This window comes from Panthera uncia, assembly GCF_023721935.1.
Source record: "Panthera uncia isolate 11264 chromosome B3 unlocalized genomic scaffold, Puncia_PCG_1.0 HiC_scaffold_1, whole genome shotgun sequence".
Classification (NCBI taxonomy): Eukaryota; Metazoa; Chordata; class Mammalia; order Carnivora; family Felidae; genus Panthera; species Panthera uncia.
In genome coordinates, this window is record NW_026057582.1 from 114,844,485 (window position 1) to 114,862,932 (window position 18,448).

General features: G+C 35.8%; 1 protein-coding gene across 3 annotated transcripts in view; it reads left to right on the plus strand.

Annotated features, from left to right (window-relative positions):
• The window catches only part of SCAPER (S-phase cyclin A associated protein in the ER), a 522,663-nt gene that overhangs the window by 157,519 nt on the left and 346,696 nt on the right, over positions 1 to 18,448 (plus strand). For all 3 annotated transcript variants that reach the window (XM_049611895.1, XM_049611896.1, XM_049611897.1), the window contains one exon: positions 5,367 to 5,509. In XM_049611895.1, the coding sequence (XP_049467852.1) occupies positions 5,367 to 5,509 (143 nt within the window). The remainder of the gene's footprint in view (positions 1 to 5,366; positions 5,510 to 18,448) is intronic.

Genomic DNA, 18,448 nt, shown 5'->3' on the forward strand with positions numbered 1-18,448 from the left:
CTTTCCTGAAAGTAGTAAGGAATTTCCTGTACACACTAGCACTTTAAAGTTGTTTTGACTGCTTAGAATTATTTTTCTTATTAAAGGGGTGCCAAGGTGGTTCAGTAAATTGAACATCGGATTTCAGCTCTGGTCATGATCTCACAGTTGTGGAATCGAGCCTTGTGTCAGGCTCTGTGCTGACAGCATGGAGCCTGCTTGGGATTTTCTCTCTCCTTTCTCTCTGCCTCTCTCCTGCTCACACACACTCTCTCTCTCAAAATAAATAAACATTTGGGGCACCTGGGTGGCTCAGTCGGTTGAGCGTCCGACTTCAGCTCAGGTCACGATCTCGCTTCCGTGAGTTTGAGCCCCGCGTTGGGCTCTGGGCTGATGGCTCAGAGCCTGGAGCCTGCTTCGATTCTGTGTCTCCCTCTCTCTTTGACCCTCCCCCGTTCATGCTCTGTCTCTCTCTGTCTCAAAAATAAACATTTAAAAAATTTGGAAATTTCCTATGGATTTAATTTTCAATGAAAAATTAAAAACCTATCAAGTTTAGTCAACCTATACTGTTATTAGAAAAGTCCTTTGGGGTGCCTGGGTGGCTCAGTCAGTTAAGCATCTTACTTCAGCTCAGGTCATGATCTCGCGGTTTGTGAGTTCAAGTCCCGTGTTGGGCTCTGTGCTGACAGCTCACAGCCTGGAGCCTGCTTTGGGTTCTGTGTGTCCCTCTCTCTCTGCCCCTCCCCTGCTCATGCTCTGTCTCTCTCTCAAAAATAAATAAATATTTAAAAAAAAATTAAAAAGAAAAGTCCACTGGTAATGTATAACTTATTTATAATTAAAAAAATTTTTTACCGGGTAGTCATTACTAGATGTGCAAGGCACTAATGGCAAGGCAAGCATTCTGTAGATACAATAATAGTAAGGTCCTCTGCTTTTCTTTCACTATTTTACTTTTTAACATTCCCATAAACTGTTACAGGCAATTGTGACCCTTCTTTCTTGTGAGTAAAATACTAAGTATATGCTGTCATCATATATTCTCAATTTGCCGTTTTAGTTATGTAAATTATTGGTTAGTTTTAAGTTAAATTTCCTTAAATATTCTGCCTGTCCTTTTGCCCTAGTCATTAAATTGTAGGCATAAAGAGCATATAGGGGTAGCAGTATCCATTCTTAGGCTTCCATAAACAAATACTGATTGGAATAAGCAAAGTTTGTGGGGGTTTCAGAGGTTTCAGAAGGCTTAAGGGTTAAATATCTTTCTAACTCATTTGCTGCAGGTTGATACTCTTTATTTGTGTGTATATAGATTTATAATGCCTATTATTTTATAAAGTTATGCTTCATTTAACAGATATTCGTGGAACTCTTGCACTGTGCAAAATGCTTATGTGGGGTACAAAGTTTCCTATATTTAGGAAACTTAAATTTTAGAAAGGAAAATATGAGCTGAACTTAATAATTTTATTCATTAGCTATAGTTACCAGTTATCTTTTCCATTTATATTAAAAACAGAAATTAAAATATTGAATATTTTTTGAAATCCAGTTATATCTATTGGTACAATATTGGAGTATCTGTTATATATATGAATAAGATCAAAAGTTGGCATTATATTTACACATTCAACTTGGCTACATTGTACATATACATAAATTACATATACCCATATATTTCATTTATAAGACCATTTTATAATTTTTGAAAGCATATTTTTGAAACTTTTGGTTTTACAAAGTATGAAATGAAAAGTTCTGGTTTAATTCTTTATATTTAATATCTAAGTTTATTGTATTTTATTGTGAAACTTGTGTTTTCACATGATATAGTTTTTTAAGGTTTTATTTCAAGTTAACATACAGTGTTATATTAGTTTTAGGTATACTATATAGTGATTCAATAATTTCATATATCCCCCAGTGCACATCACAAGTGCACTCCTTAATCCCCACCACCTATTTTACCAGTCCCTCCACCCACCTCTCCTTTGTTAACCATCAGTTGGTTCTCTATACTTAAGAGTCTGTTATTGGTTTGTCTCTCTCTCTTTTTGTCTTTCTTTTGTGTGTTTGGTTTCTTAAATTGCCCATATGAGTGAAATCATATGTTATTTGTTTTTCTCTGACTGACTTAACTTCCCTTAACATTATAAGCTCAGTCCATGTTGTCACAAATGGCAAGATTTTGTTCTTCTTTATGGCAGAATAATATTTCATTGTATATATATATATATATATATATATACCACATCTTTATCCACTCATCAGTTGATGGGCATTTGGGCTGCTTCCATATCCTGGGTATTGTAAATAATGCTACTATAAAGATAGTGGTGTATGTTTGAATTAGTGTTGTGGTTTTCTTTGTGTAAATACCCAATAATGCAATTGCTGAATTATAGGGTAATTCTATTTTTAACTTTTTGAAGAACCTCCATAGTGTTTCCCAGAATGGACGTACCAGTTTGCATTCCCACCAACAGTGTAAGAGGGTGCCCCTTTCTGGACATCCTCACCAACACCTGTTGTTTCTTCTGCCTTTGATTGTATTGACATATTTTTTTAAAAATTCATTCCCATTCCCCAGGTAGCTCACATAGCCTCTCCCTGGCCCCTAGTCTTTATGATTAATGGAACACAGTGATGGTAGGTTCTCCTAATTACTACTTATACAGCCTTGTGCAAGTCATTTTACCTTAAAGACCCCCAGTTTGTTGTGATACTAAAATTGCTAATATGGGTAAATACTTAGCACAGTGTTTAGCATAGTAAGTGCCCAGTAAATGACAGAGAAAAAATACTAAAGCAGTTTAAGAGAACACTGAGGAGACATCTGAATACTTCTAATACTTAACTAAGCTCACTATGGTAACTTCATACCTACAAGAAACCCTATCTACCCCAGCAGAAGAAAACTTTTTTAAACTAGTAAGCTAAAAAGTCCCTACTTTTTTTCTTTTTCTTTTTCTTTCTTTCTTTCTTTTTTTTTTTGGAGGGGGCCCAGGGAAGGAAGGATTGGGAACTACAGGGAATGTACTGATTTCCGGAAGGCATATGTGGCAGATTACAGACTACTGGAGGCATACAGTTAGATTTTAAATATATTCTTTACTGTCAGGCATACTAATCATGAACTAATTGATTATAGCTCTTCTCATTACTAAGTAAGCATAATATGTGGAAATTTTTCTAGCTATATATAAGATCTCAACTCTTTAAGACTAAAAACAACAATGTCTGGCACAGAAAATTATTTACAATGAAGAAAATATAAGCAAAAGAGTTTTCTCTTAAACTCACATTTATTTGCAGTTAAAAAAAAAATCTGCATTGGCAGTTTATGGAATGGGAGAAGGTATTTGTTAATGACATATCCACAAAAGGTTAATATGCAATATATAGAAAGAACTAACACCACCCAAATATCAAATGATTCAGTTAATAAATGAGCAAGACATGAAGACATTTTTCCAAAAATGACATCCAGATGGCCGACAGAGACATGAAAAGATGTTCATCATCACTCATCATCAGGGAAATATAAATCAAACTGACAATGAGATATCACCTCACATCCCTCAGAATGGCTAAAATCAACAGCACAAGGAACAACAGGTGTTGGTGAGGGTGTGTAGAAAAAGGAACCCTCTTTCACTATTGGTAGGAATGCAAACTGGTGCAGCCATTCTGGAAAACAGTATAGAGGTTCCTCAAAAAGTTAAAAATAGAACTGCCCTATAATCCAGCAAATTGCACTATTGGGTTTTTAAGCAAAGAATACAAAACACTAATTCAAACGTGCACCCCTATGTTTATAGCAGCATTATGTACAATAGCCAAGATACGGAAGCAGCCCAAGTACCCTCCAGCTGATGAGTGGATAAAGAAGGTATGGTATATATACAATGGAATATTATTCAGCCATAACAAAGAATGAAATCTTGCCATTTGCAATGACCTGGATGGAGCTAGAGGGTATAATGCTAAGTGAAATAAGGCAGTCAGAGAAAGACAAATACCATATGATTTCACTCATATGTGCAATTTAAGAAACAAATGAGCAAAAAATAAAAATAAAAAACAAAAACAAAAAACCAAGAAACAGACTCTTAACTATAGAGAACCAACTGATGGTTACCAGAGGGGAGGTGCATAGGGCAATGGATAAGTGAAATATAGGTGGTGGGGATTAAGGAGTATATTTGCTGTGATGAACACCAAATGATTAAAAACTTGAGAAAAATAAATAATAGAAATGAAAAATAATATCATTAAGAGAAAATGAAGATGTGATAATACATTTTTCTCAAAGAATAATAATTTCAAGATAGTCTTGGAATTTAGCCATAATTCTGTACTTGTAAATATGGAGATTTATATGTTGAAAAAGATACTAAAAGGCATCGGACATAAGATAAAAATGTCAACAAATGGTTTTGTGGAAACAAAACAAAACAAAGATATTAGGAACTTTGATGGGAACAAAATCTTTAAAAACATGACTGGAAAAAAAAATGACTGAAAATTTTTCTGAATTTTATAAAAAAAAATCTTCATATAAAAAGTGTATTTAAAATGGCAACCAGAAAAAATAAAACTATGTGCACAAGTAAAAAATGTGTCAGTACAGATAGTAATATGGTGAAAGTTATTAAAGTACTCCTAGTAGGCAAAAATGTACATAGGACATAATACTTCACAGTATTTTGATTAAGTATCTTCTGCCTTAATGTTGAGGATGATAAATAATTACTAAGAATTTACTATATGCTAGGCCCTCTGGTAAGTATTCTTTATGTATTACCTCATTTGTTCTTTACAATATCTGAAGATATTAGTGATGTTATTATTTGTCTTCGAGAAAACTAAGGCACAGTTACAATACAACTAGACCAGAGTCCCTAAGCCAGTAAATAATAGGATTGTGGAATAAAATCAGGGAATCTGACCCAGTGCCCACTCTTTTACCCACTATGCTGTATTATGATACCTCTTGATACCTCTTTTTCCTTGCCACAAGTTTTTCTTTTTTTTTCCATTTAACTCCTTCATGACATTTTCTGCATCATTTTCTGGTATTTTTGAAACCATTTTTTGAAACCACAAGACTATAGAAGTGATTAACCATAAAGTACATATTAGGTTCTCACAGACTATGAATAACATAGTATCTGCTTCAGAGAGCACTTATTATGTGTCATACTGGTAAATGGCATATGAAAACCAGATTATCATTGATACTTGATTTTTTTTTAATTCTGTGAAGTTTACCTAGTAGTAAGGATCTACTTGAATATCTAAATTTATGTCAAAACTGTGCCACCTTTAATCATTTTCACTTTACACATAATTCTAACATTTTAAAACATTTCTGACTATAGGAACGTAAAAGAGCTCTAGAGGCAGAACGGCAGGCCCGTGTAGAAGAATTGTTAATGAAAAGGAAAGAACAAGAAGCCCGAATTGAACAACAGAGGCAAGAAAAGGAAAAAGCCCGTGAGGATGCAGCCCGAGAAAGAGCTAGGTACTTCATTTGCTATCATGATTTTGATGCTGATGAACATTTTGTAGTGAGTGGATATTCAGATCAAGTCTTAAAGTCATTTGCTTTATAGGTGGTGGGGTCATGTGGTTTTCTAAAGAAAGAGTCACAAATACAGAAATGTAATGAATTTTGATTTCCAGGAATTATGTCATTGTACTCAAAACAGAAACCTTTTGAATCTTCCTATTGAATGGGAAACTTGAAGTATCAGTAGTTTTTGATTGCAAGAAATAAAATTTGATAGAAATAGAATTTGCTAGCTTAAGCAAGGGAGTTTTTTGGAAAATATCGGGAGTATAAGTGATAGGAGGTTAGAAGAACAGGCTTGGAAATAATCAAGCATCAAAGGCTAGTCACAAGAGCCACAGTGGTAGTATTTTGATGGAAACAGTCTAATCAGCATATTGCCACTCTATGATAAATGATCTTCAGCCACTGCTGCGTTTTAAAATCACTTGGTTAAGATTCAAAGATCCAGGAAAAATCATTTAAATGGCCAAGTCTAAGTCACTTTTGGTTGCTGTACACATTTCTGATGTGATATTCTCTGATCTCTTAATTGGGGCAAATTTAGTGGATGTGAAAAGATAGCTGTTTGTGGTTTTAATGTGCTTTTTTGTCCAAGATTAGTAATAATCTTGGCTGAGCAACTTTGCTCATACTTACCAGTTACTCTTTTTTTTTTTTTTTTTTTTTTTAATGTAAAGCGCCTATTCAAGTTCTTTGTTCATTTCTGTATTGGGATCTATTAATGTTTAGGAGTTATCTTTACTAGATACCAATTCTTTGTCAGATACATATGTTGCAAATATTTTTGTAGGTTATGGCTTGCCTTTTCACTATCTTTATGATATCTTTTAATACAATTCTTTCTTTTTTGAAGTTTTTATTTAAATTCCAGTTAGTTAACATACAGTGTAATATTAGTTTCAGGTGTAGAATATAGTGATTAAACAATTGCATACAACTCCCAGTGCTCATCACAACAAATGCACTCCTTAATTCCCATCAACTATTTAACCACCCCCTACCTGATTAATATAATTCTTGATTGCAGTGTAGTATAACTGAACAGACTTTGTGATTTGTGCTTTTTTATCTTATTCATGGAATCTTTACCTCTCTGGAGTCCTCTAAAATATTCTTTTTTTAATTTTAATTTTAATTTATTTTGATTTTTTATTTTTCTTTTTTTGAGACAGAGAGACAGAGTGTGAGTGGGGTAGGGGCAGAGAGAGAGAGAGAGACCCAGAATCAGAAGCAGGCTCCAGGCTCCGAGCTGTCAGCACAGAGCCTGACGTGGGGCTCGAACCCACAAACCGTGAGCCGTGACCTGAGCCGGAGTTGGACGCTTAACTGACTGAGCTACCCAGGTGCCTCTGTAGTCCTAAAATATTCTTTAAAATGTTGTAGTCTTTTTTTTTTTTTTTTTTTTTTTTTTTGTAATAGGAAACTCTTTATCTACCTAGAATTCATAATTGTATGGGTTGAGGTAGGAATCCAATTTCATTTTTTTCTCCATGTGGAAACCCTATTCTAAGACACTTTATTGAAACAGCAATTTTTTTTCCTACTGGTCTACAAAACTTTCTAACATAAATGAAGCTTCCATGTATTCATGGTTTGTAGACTCTATCTTATGTATGTATGTTTGTATGCATGTGTTTATTTACATCCAAGTTAGTTAGCATATAGTGCTATAATGATTTCAGGAGTGGGTTCCAGTGATTCATCCCCCATGTATAACACCCAGTGATCATCCCAACAAGTGTCCTCCCTAATGCCCCTTACCCATTTAGCCCATCCCCACACTGACAACCCCTCTAGCAATCCTCAGTTTGTTCTTTGTATTTAAGAGTCTCTTATGTTTTGTTCCCCTCCTTTTGATTTTATATAACTTTTGCTTCCCTTCCCTTATGTTCATCTGTTTTGTATCTTAAATTCCTCTTATGAGTAAAGTCATATGATATTTGTCTTTCTCTGGCCAGTTGCGCTTAGCATAATGCCCTCTACTTACATCCACGTTGTTGCAAATGGCAAGATTTCATTCTTTTTGATTTCTGAGTAATATTCGATGGTATATATATATATACCACATCTTCTTAATCCATTCATCTGTCAATGGACATTTGGGCTCTTTCCATACTTTGGCTATTGTCGATAGCACTGCTATAAACATTGGGGTGTACATGTCCCTTCGAAACAGCATACCTGTATCCCTTGGGTAAATACCTAGTAGTGCAATTACTGAGTCATAGGGTGGTTCTATTTTTAATTTTTTGAAGAACCTCAATACAGTTTTTTTTTCAGTGTGGCTGCACCAGTTTGCATTCCCACCAGCAGTGCAAAAGAGATCCTCTTTCTCCACATCCTCGCCAACATCTGTTGTTGTCTGAGTTGTTTATTTTAGCCATTATGACTGGTGTGAGATTTTAATTTATATTTCCCTGATGATGAGTGATGTTGAGCATTTTTTCATGTGTCTGTTCACCATCTGGATGTCTTCTGTGAAGAAGTGTCTATTCATGTCTTTTGCCCATTTCTTCACTGGATTATTTGCTTTTTGGGTGTTGAGCTTGTTAAGTTCTTTATAGGTTTTGGATACTAACTCTTTATTTGATATGTCATTTGTAAATGTCTTCTCCCATTCCGTTGGTTACCTTTTAGTTTTGTTGGTTGTTTCCTTCACTGTGCAGAAGCTTTTTATTTTGATAAGACCCCAATAGTTCATTTTGCTTTTGTTTCCTTTGCCTTTGGAGATGTGTTGAATAAGAAGTTGCTGTGGCTGAGGTCAAAGAGGGTTTTGCCTGCTTTCTCCTCTAGGATTTTCATGGTTTCCTGTCTTATGTTTAGGTCTTTCATCCATTTTGAGTTTATTTTTGTGTATGGTGTAAGAAAGTTGCCAAGCTTCATTTTTCTGCATGTTGCTGTTCAGTTTTCCCAGCACCACTTGCTGAAGAGACTGTCTTTATTCCATTTTACATACTTTTCTGCTTTGTCAAAGATTAGTTAGCTATATGTTTGTGGGTCCATTTCTGGGTTCTCTATTCTGTTCCATTGAACAGAGTGTCTGTTTTTGTGCCAGTACCATACTGTCTTGATGATTACAGCTTTGTAATACAGCTTGAAATCCGGAATTGTGATGCCTCCAGCTTTGGTGTTCTTTTTCAGGATTGCTTTGGGTATTCAGAGTCTTTTCTGGTTCCATACAAATGTTAGGCTTGTTTGTTCTAGCTCTGTAAAGAATGCTAGTGTTATCTTGATAGGGATTGCAGTGAATATGTAGATTGCTTTGGGTAGTGTTAACAATATTTGTTTTAACAATATTTGTTCTTCCAATCCATGAGCATGGGAATATTTCTCAATTTCTTTCTGTCTTCTTCGGTTTCTTCCATTAGCTTTTTATACTTTTCAGTGTATAGATTTTTCACCTCTTTGGTTAGGTTTATTCCTAGGTATCTTACGGTGTTTGGTGCAATTATAAATGGGATCCTTTCCTTGATTTCTCTTTCTGTTGATTCATTATTGGTGTATAGGAATGCAACCAATTTCTTTGCTTTGATTTTGCTGAATTCATGGATCAGTTCTAGCAGTGTTTTGGTGGAATCTTTTGGGTTTTCCATATAGAGTATCATGTTGTCTGCAAAGAGTGAAAATTTGACTTCCTCCTTGCTGAGTCGGATGCCTGTTATTCCTTTGTGTTGTCTGATTGCTGAGGCTAAGATTTCCATTACAGTGTTGAATAACAGTGATGAGAGTGGACATCCCTGTCGTGTTCTTGACCTTAGGGGGAAAGCTCTCAGTTTTTCCCCATTAAGGATGATATTATCAGAGGGTCTTTCATATATGGCTTTTATGCTCTTGAGGTATGATCCTTGTATACCTATATTCTTGAGGGTTTTTATCAAGAAAGGATGCTGTATCTTGTAAAATGCTTTCTCTTTGGTCTGTAGTTCTCCTTTTTAGAGGGATCTTCGTCTGGTTTTGGAATCAAGGTAATGCTGGCTTCATAGAAAGAGTTTGGAAGTTTTCCTTCCATTTCTATTTTTTGGAACAGCTTCAAGAGAATAGGTGTTAACTCTTCCTTAAACGTTTGGCAGACTTCCCCTGGAAAGCCATCTGGCCCTGAACTCTTTTGTTTTTTGGGAGATTTTAATTACTAATTCAATTTCTTCACTAGTTATGGGTCTGTCCAAATTTTCTATTTCTTCCTGTTTCAGTTTTGGTAGTTTATATGTTTCTAGGAATTTGTCCATATCTTCCAGATTGACATTTTATTGGCATATAATTGCTCATAATATTCTATTATTATTGTTTGTATTTCTGCTGTTTTGGTTGTGATCTCTCCTCCTTCATTCTTGATTTTATTTATTTGGGTCCTTTCCTTTTTCTTTTTGATCAAACTGGGTAGGGATTTATCAATTTTGTTAATTCTTTCAAAGAACCAGCTTCTGGTTTCATTGATCCATTCTACTATTATTTTGGTTTCAGTAGCATTGATTTCTGCTCTGATCTTATTATTTCCTGTCTTCTGCTGGTTTGGGGTTTTATTTGCTGTTCTTTTTCTAGCTCTTTAAGGTGTAAGGTTAGGTTATGTATCTGAGATCTTTCTTCCTTCTTTAGGAAGGTCTGGATTGCTATATACTTCCCTTGTTTGACCTCCTTTGCTGCATCCCAGAGGTTTTGGGCTGTGGTGTTAACATTTTCATTGGCTTCTATGTACTTTTTCATTTCCTTTTTAACTTCTTGGTTAGCCCATTCATTCTTTAGTAGAATGTCCTTTAGTCTCCAAGTATTTGTTATCTTTCCAAATTTTTTCTTGTGGTGATTTTGGGTTTCACAGTGTCACGATCTGAAAATATGCACAGTATGATCTCGATCTCTTTGTACTTGGTGAGAGCTGACTTTTGTCCCAGTATGTAATCTATTCTGGAGAATGTTCCATGTGCACTTGAGAAGAATGTGTATTCTGTTGCTTTAGGATGAAATGTTCTGAATATATCTGTTAAGTCAATCTGGTCCAGTGTGTCATTCAAAGCCATTGTTTCCTTGTTGATTTTCTATTTAGATAATCTATCCATTGCAGTAAGTAGGGTGTTGAAGTTCCCTACTATTATGGCAGTATTATCAATGAGTTTCTGTATGTTTGTAATTCATTGATTTATATATTGATTAATTGATTTATATATTTGGCTTCTCCCATGCTTGGAGCATAAATGTTTACAGTTGTAGATCTTCTTGGTGGGTAGACCTCTTAATTATGATATAATGCCCTTCTTCATCTCTTGTTACAGTTATTTTAAAATCTAGGTTGTTTGATATAAGTATGGCTGCTCTTGCTTTCTTTTGGAGACTATTAGCATGATAGATGATTCTCTATCTGCTTATTTTCAAACTGAAGGTGTCTTTAGGTCTAAAGTGGGTCTCTTGTAAACAGCAAATAGATGGATCTTGTTTCATTATTCATTCTGTTACACTATGTCTTTTGATTGGAGCATTCAGTCCACTGTCGTTTAGAGTGAGCACTGAAAGATGTGAATTTATTGACATTATGTTTCTTGTAGAATTGGAGTTTCTGATGGTGTTTTCTGGTCCTTTCTAGTCTTTGTTGCTTTTTGTTTGTTTTGTTTTTCATCTCTTCTCCCCTCAGAGAGTCCCTCTGAAAATTTCTTGCAGGGCTTGTTTAGTGGTCACGAACTCCTTTAGTTTTTGTTTGCCTGGGAAACTCTTTATCTCTCCTTCTATTTTGAATGACAGCCTTGCTGGATAAAGAATTCTTGGCTGCATATTTTTGCAGTTCAGCACTTTGAATATATCCTGCCACTCCTTTCTGGCCTGCCAAGTTTCTGTGGATGGGTCTGCTGTGAACCTGATCTGTCTTCCCTTATAGGTTAAGGACTTTTTTCTTTTGGTACTTTCATGATTTTTTCTTTGCCTGAATATTTTGTGAATTTTAACTATGCTATGCCTTGTTGATGGTTGGTTTTTGTTGAATCTGATGGGAGTTCTCTGTGCTTCCTGGATTTTGATGTCTGTGTCTTTCCCCAGGTTAGGAAAGTTTTCCACTATGATTTGCTCACATAAACCTTCTACCCTTTTTGTCTCTCTTCCTTTTCTGGGACCCCTATGATTTGGATATTATTCCTTTTTAATGAGTCACTGAATTCTCTAATCCTTATACCATGCTCTTTTGCCTTAGTTTTCCTCTTTTTCTTTTGCTTCATTATTCTCCATAATTGTATCTTCTAAATCACTGATTTGCTGCTCTGCTTCATCCATCCATGCCATTTTGGCATCTGTTTGAGATTGAATCTCGGTGATAGCATTTTTAATTTGATCCTGACTAGATTGTATTTCTTTTAATCTCTGTAGAAAGGAATTCTATGCTTTTTTTTCAACCCCACCTAGTATTCTTATTATTGTGATTCTAAATTCTGGTTTAGACATCTTGTTTGTATCTGTGTTAAGTCCTTACCTGTTATTTGGGGTGAACTCCTTCATTTTGTCATTTTGAAGGGATAAAAAGAGTTAATGAAATAAAGAAGAAAAAAAATAAAAATTCAAAATGACACAAGAAATCAATTCAAGGAATCTAGATCCTAGGCGTGTTTGGTCTGGTTGTTGAAATAAGCTTGATAGAATAGAGAAAAAAAAGGAAAGAAAAGAAAAAAGGGAAAACATTTGAAAATTAAAATAAATGAATACAATAAAATAGAATAAAATGAAATGGTGAACATAAAATAGAGTTTAAAAATTTTACAAAAAGTAAAACATATTAGAAAAAAATTAAAAATCTTTTTTATAAAATGGAAAATAAAACCTTTTTCTGTACTCAAGAATAAGAAAACAAAAGAAAAAAATATTGAATAGATGGACCAGTGAACAGAATGATATACAATTGAAATTACATCCAGTTTCCCCTGGAAGTCAAACTATGAAGCGCTTTATACTTTATAAACTAAGCAGGAGGAGAGATTTGCATTATTCCTCTAGAGCACAGGTGGCTCAGTCACGCAGGGCTTGGTGTAGTGGCTCCATTTTCCACTAGATGGCACTGCTTAGTTTATTGGGGTGGATTGTTCTGGTGCATGTACGTGCTATGCGTATGTATGGGAAGGGTGAAAATGGTGTCACCCAGCTACCTAGTCTCTACTGTCAGAACTCTGTGCTTGTCTACCGGCAGTGAGGCACCCCTGCTTTGTCTCTAGCTTCCGTCCACTCCCCGCTTCTAATCTGTCCGTGACCAAGCCATTGGTCTGCCAGGCGGCACCTCCCTTCTGTGTTTAATTTCAGACGGGGCTGTGTTTCCAAACCCCTCACTTCTGAGGGCCCTGCAGCTTTGACCTGCTCAGACTCTCTGGGGGAGGAGGGTCTTGCCGAGCAAAGGCCAGGTGCTGGTCTGCCATCTGGAACATTCTCGTGACCATGCTGCTGCAAATGCTCAGAGACTGTAGCCGGGTGTGAGCCCACCCCAGAAAAACTTCATGTGATAATGTAGCAGTAGTGTTTTAGGGATTATGGTAAATCACAACACACCTCTGGTGCCAGGCTTCACCCTTAACGTCCTTATTCTAACACCAGCGAATGTGGCTGTTCTCTGGGGTCTGCTGGGACCTTTGCCTGTGGGGAGGCTGCACAGCCTCTACCAAATGTCCTCTCAGCTGGGAAATTGCCTCTCTCCCTGTGGCCTGAGGACCCCTTTGTCTTTGTTGTCTGCTTCTGAGGATTTGCCCTTCCCCCCCGGAACTTCACCAGTGTCTTAATGGAATTTAAATTCTCTCCTTTCTCCCTTTTTTCAATCCCTTGTAGTCCCTTTCTCTTTTCTCCCTTTTTTGTTTAGTCTACTCTTTCTTTTTCTCTCCAGCTGCTTTCGGCAGGGGGTGGGAGTACTTTTCCTGTACTCCCCTCCCATCTCCATCCTCTCTACACAAGCAAAAACAGCTCCGTGGTTTCTCTCTCCCCTAGTTCACTTCTCCACACCACATACCTGCCGAGTTCTGTGGTTCAGGTTGTGCAGATTGTTATGTTAATCCTCAAATCAGTTTTCTAGGTGTGCAGGATGGTTTGGTGTTGATCTAGCTGCATTTCTGGGAGGAGAGAAGCAAAAAAAAGGTCCATGTTGCTCCACCGTCTTGGCCCCTCCTATAGACTCTATATTCTGGTCAAGTGATCACTTTGTCTGTCTCTAGCCTTAATTCTAAAGATTTACAATAATTCTTGGTGTCTATTACTGTCCTTTATGTTTTTTTTAATTATTAGGACTGTCATGGCCCTTTTGCATTTACATTGTTAGAATCAGCTTGCTCAATTCTAAATTAAAAAAAAAAGAAATTATAAACATTTTCTTGTGTTTTTTTTTTTAACTTTTAGATACAGGATTTACTGATGCAACACTTATATACAACACCCAGTGTTCATCACACGTGCCCTCTTTAATCCCCATCACCTGTTTAACCAACTCCCTCCCTCCTCCCCTTCTATAACCATCAGTTCTCTATACTTAAGAGTCTTTTTCTTGGTTTTTCTTGCAAATGGCAAGATTTCATTCTTTTTTATGGCTGAGTAACAATTCCATTATATATATTCACCACATATTCTTTATCTACTCATCAGTTGATGTATAATTGGGCTCTTTTCATAATTTGGCTATTGTTGATGCTGCTGTAAACATTGAGGTGCATGTATCCCTTTGAATTAGTATTTTTGTTTTCTTTGGGTAAATATCTAATAGTGTAATTTCTAGATTGTAGGATAGGTATATTTTTAATTTTTTGAGAAACCTCCATACAATCTTCCACAGTGGCTGCAACCGTTTGTATTCCCATAAACAATGTAAGACGGTTCCACTTTCTCTACATCCTTGCAAATACCTGTGTTAATTTTAGCCTTTCTGATAGGTGTGAGGTGATATCTCATTGTAGTTTTGATTTGTATTTCCCTGATGATGAGTGATGTTGAGCATTTTTTCATGCATCTGTTAGCTTTCTGTATGTCTTCTTTGGAAAAATATCTATTCATATCTTATGCCCATTTTTAACTAGATTATTTGTTTTTTGAGTATTGAATTTTATAAGTTCTTTTTAGATTTTGGATACTAACCCTTTATCTGATACGTCATTTACAAATATCTTCTCCCATTCCACAGGTTCATTGTTTCCTTCACTGTACAGAAGGTTTTTATTTTGATGAAGTCTCAGTAGTTTATTTTTGCTTTTGTTTCCCTTGCCTCTGGAGACATGTCAAGTGAGAAGTTGCTGCCTGTTTTCTCCTGTAGGATTTTGGTGGTTTCCTGTCTCACATTTATTTACTTATTTATTTTTTAACTTATTTTTTAATGTTTATTTATTTTTGAGAGAGACAGAGACGGAAGGCGAGTGGGTTGGGCAGAGAGAGAGAGGTAGACACAGAATACGAAACGGGCTCCAGGCTCTGAGCTGTCAGCACAGAGCCCAACGCCGGGCTCGAACTCACAAATTGCGAGTTCGTGACCCAAGCCAAAATCAGATGCTTAACTGGCTGAGCCATCCAGGCACCCCCTCCTGTCTCACATTTAGATCTTTCATCCATTTTGAATTTATTTTTCTGTATGGTATAAGAAAGTGGTCCAGTTTCATTCTCCTGCATGTTGCTGTCCAGTTCTTCCAACACTGAAGAGACTGTCTTTTTTCCATTGGATACTCTTTTATGCTTTGTTGAAGATTAGTTGACAATATATTTGAGGGTTTATTTCTAGGTTTTCTTTTCTGTTCTGTTGATCTGTGTGTCTGTTTTTGTGCCAGTACCATACTGTCTTAATCACTACAACTTTGTAATATAACTTGAAGATCAGAATTATGATGCCTCTGGCTTTGCATTTCTTTGTCAAGATTGTTTTGGTTATTCGGGGTCTTTAGCAGTTCCTTGCAAATATCAGGATTGTTTGCTCTAGCTCTGTGAAAAATGCTGGTGGTATTTTGATAGAGGTTGCAGTAAATGTGTGGATTGCTCTGGGTACTATAGACATTTTAACAATATTTGTTTTTCCAATCCATGAACATGGAATGTTTTTCTCTTTCTTTGTGTCCTCTCCTATTTCTTTCATCAGTGTTTTATACTTTTCAGAGTGCAGATCTTTCCCCTGTTTGGTTAGGGTTATTCTTAGGTATCTTATGGTATTTGATGCAGTTGTAAAGTGATTAATTCCTTGATTTCTATTTCTGTTGATTCATTATTGGTGTATAGAAATGCAGTAGATTTCTGTATGTTTGTTTGGTATCGTGTGACATTACTGAGTTCATCTTTCAGTTCTAGCAATTTTTTGGTGAAGTCTTTTTGGTTTTCTGTGTAGAGTATCATGTCATCTGCAAATAATGAAAGGTTTGACTTCTTCCTTGCCAATTTGGATGCCTTTATTTCTTTTTGTTGTCTGATCAATATGGCTAGGACTTCCAGTACTATGTTAAGTAACAGTGGTGAAAGTGGACATCCCTGTCTTGTTCTTGACTGTAGAGGAAAAGCTCTGCTTTTCCCCATTGAGGATGATATTAGCTCTGGGTTTTTTGTATGTGGCTTTTATTATGTTGAGGTATGTTCCCCATAAACCTACTTTTTTGAGGATTTTTATCAATAATAGATGTTATACTTTGTCAAGTGCTTTTTCTCATCCATTAAAAGGATCACCTGGTTCTTTTCCTTTCTTTATTCATGTGGTGTATCATGGTGATTGATTTGCAAATACTGAACCACCCTTACAACCCAGGAATATATCCTACTTGATCATGGTAAATGATTCTTTTAATGTACTTTTGGATTTAATTTGCTTGTATTTTACTGAGAATTTTTGGTTCCATGTTCATCAAGGACCTTGGCCTGTAGTTTTCTTTTTTAGTGGAGTCTTTGTTTGGTTTTGGTATCAGGGTAATGCTGGTCTCATAGATTGAATTTGGAAGTTTTTCTTCCATTTCTATTTTTTGGAATAGTTTGAGAAGAATAGGTATTAACTCTTTAAATGTTTTTTGGGGACGCCCGGATGACTCAGTCAGTTGGGCATCCGACTTCGGCTCAGGTCATGATCTCATGGCTCATGAGTTCAAGCCCCACATCAGGCTCTGTGCTGACAACTCAGAGCCTGGAGCCTACTTCAGATTCTGTGTCTCCCTCTCTGCCTCTGCCCTCCCTCACTCACATCTGTCTCTGTCTCAAAAATAAATAAACATTAAAAAAAATTTTAAAAATGTTTTTTGGAATTCCCCTGTGAAGCCATCAGCCCATGTACTTTTGTTTGGGATAATTTTGTACTTTTGTTTTGGGATAATTGAGATAATTTTGATTACTGATTTGGTCTGTTTGCTGATTGTCTGTTCAACGTTTCTGTTTCTTCCTTTTTCAGTTTTGGTAGTTTATATGTTTCTAGCAATTTATTTATTTTTTCCAGGTTGTCCAATTTGTTGGCATACAATTTTTCATAATATTCTCTTATAAGTGTTTGTATCTCTGTGGTGTTGGTTGTTACTTCTCCTCTCTTCATTTGTGATTTTATTTATTTGGGTCCTTTCTCTTCTCTTTTTGAGAAGTCTGGCTAGAGATTTATCAATTTTATTAATTAATTCAAGGAACCAGCTCCTGGCTTCATTGATCTGTTCTATTGTTTTTTTAGTTTCTATTTCTTTTATTTGTGCTCTAATCTTTGGCATTGTATTGAATCTATAAAGTAATGCGGGGAGATTGATATATTTTAAATTGATCCTTCTAGGTTTATGAACATACTACTAAATGTTTTTTCTATTTGTTTAGATCTTCAGAAATATCTTTACATGAACTGTAACTTTTAAAATGATTAAAACAGTAAACTTTATGGGGTGCCTGCCGTGGCTCAGTTGGTTAAGTATCAGACTTCGGCTCAGGTCATGATCTTGCAGTTCATGAGTTTAAGCTCCGCTTCGGCCTCTGCACTGGTGCTGCGAAGCCTGCTTTGAATTTTCTCTCTGCCCCTTCCCCACTTGCTCTCTGTCTCTCTCAAAATAAATAACTAAACTTTAAAAAAAGTAAATATTATATGTATTTCACTACAATAGAAATATGTACAAAAGCTGTTTATTAAAAAGGTTATAAAACTTCTATTATAAATTACATATTTATGTACTACAAATTACATATTATAATCCTTATAACCTTTTTATAAACAGTTTTTGTGCATATTTTTATTGTAGTGAAATATACATAACATAAAATTTACTATTTAAATAATTTTAAAATTTGCAGTTCATTGGCACTAAGTACCTTCCCATTGTTGTGCTTACCATCAACACTGTCCATGTTCATAACACTTTTCATCTCTCAAAACTGAAACTCAGTATCCATTAAGTAATAGCTTTATATTTCACAACTGTCCCCTCCTGCCACCAAGCCCATGACAACCACCATTCTACTTTCTGTCTATGAATGTGACTACTCTAGGCACCTCATATAAATGGAATCATATGCTATTTGTCTTTTGTGATGTCTTTAAGGTTTTTCCATGTTGTAGCATGTGTCAGAATATCCTCCCTTTCTAGGGCTGAATAATATTGCACTGTGTGTATACACTATATTTTGTTTATCCATTCATCTGTCAAGGGACACCTGGATAGCTTCTCCTTTGGGCTGTTGTGAATAAAACTGCTGTACATGTGGGTATATAAATATCTGTTCAGGTCGCTATTTTTAATTTTTGGGGGTATATAGGTAGCCAGAAGTGGAATTGTTGGATCATATGATAAATTTATCTTTCATTTTTTTGTGGAACAGCATACTTTGTTTCTGTAGTGGCTGCTCCATTTTACATTTCCACTGGCACTAGAGTTCTAATTTCTCCATATCATCAGCTTTGCTTTTTTTACTTTTGACTTTTTTTCTTCTTTTTGGGGGAGATAGTAGCCATCCTAATGGGTTGTGAGGTGG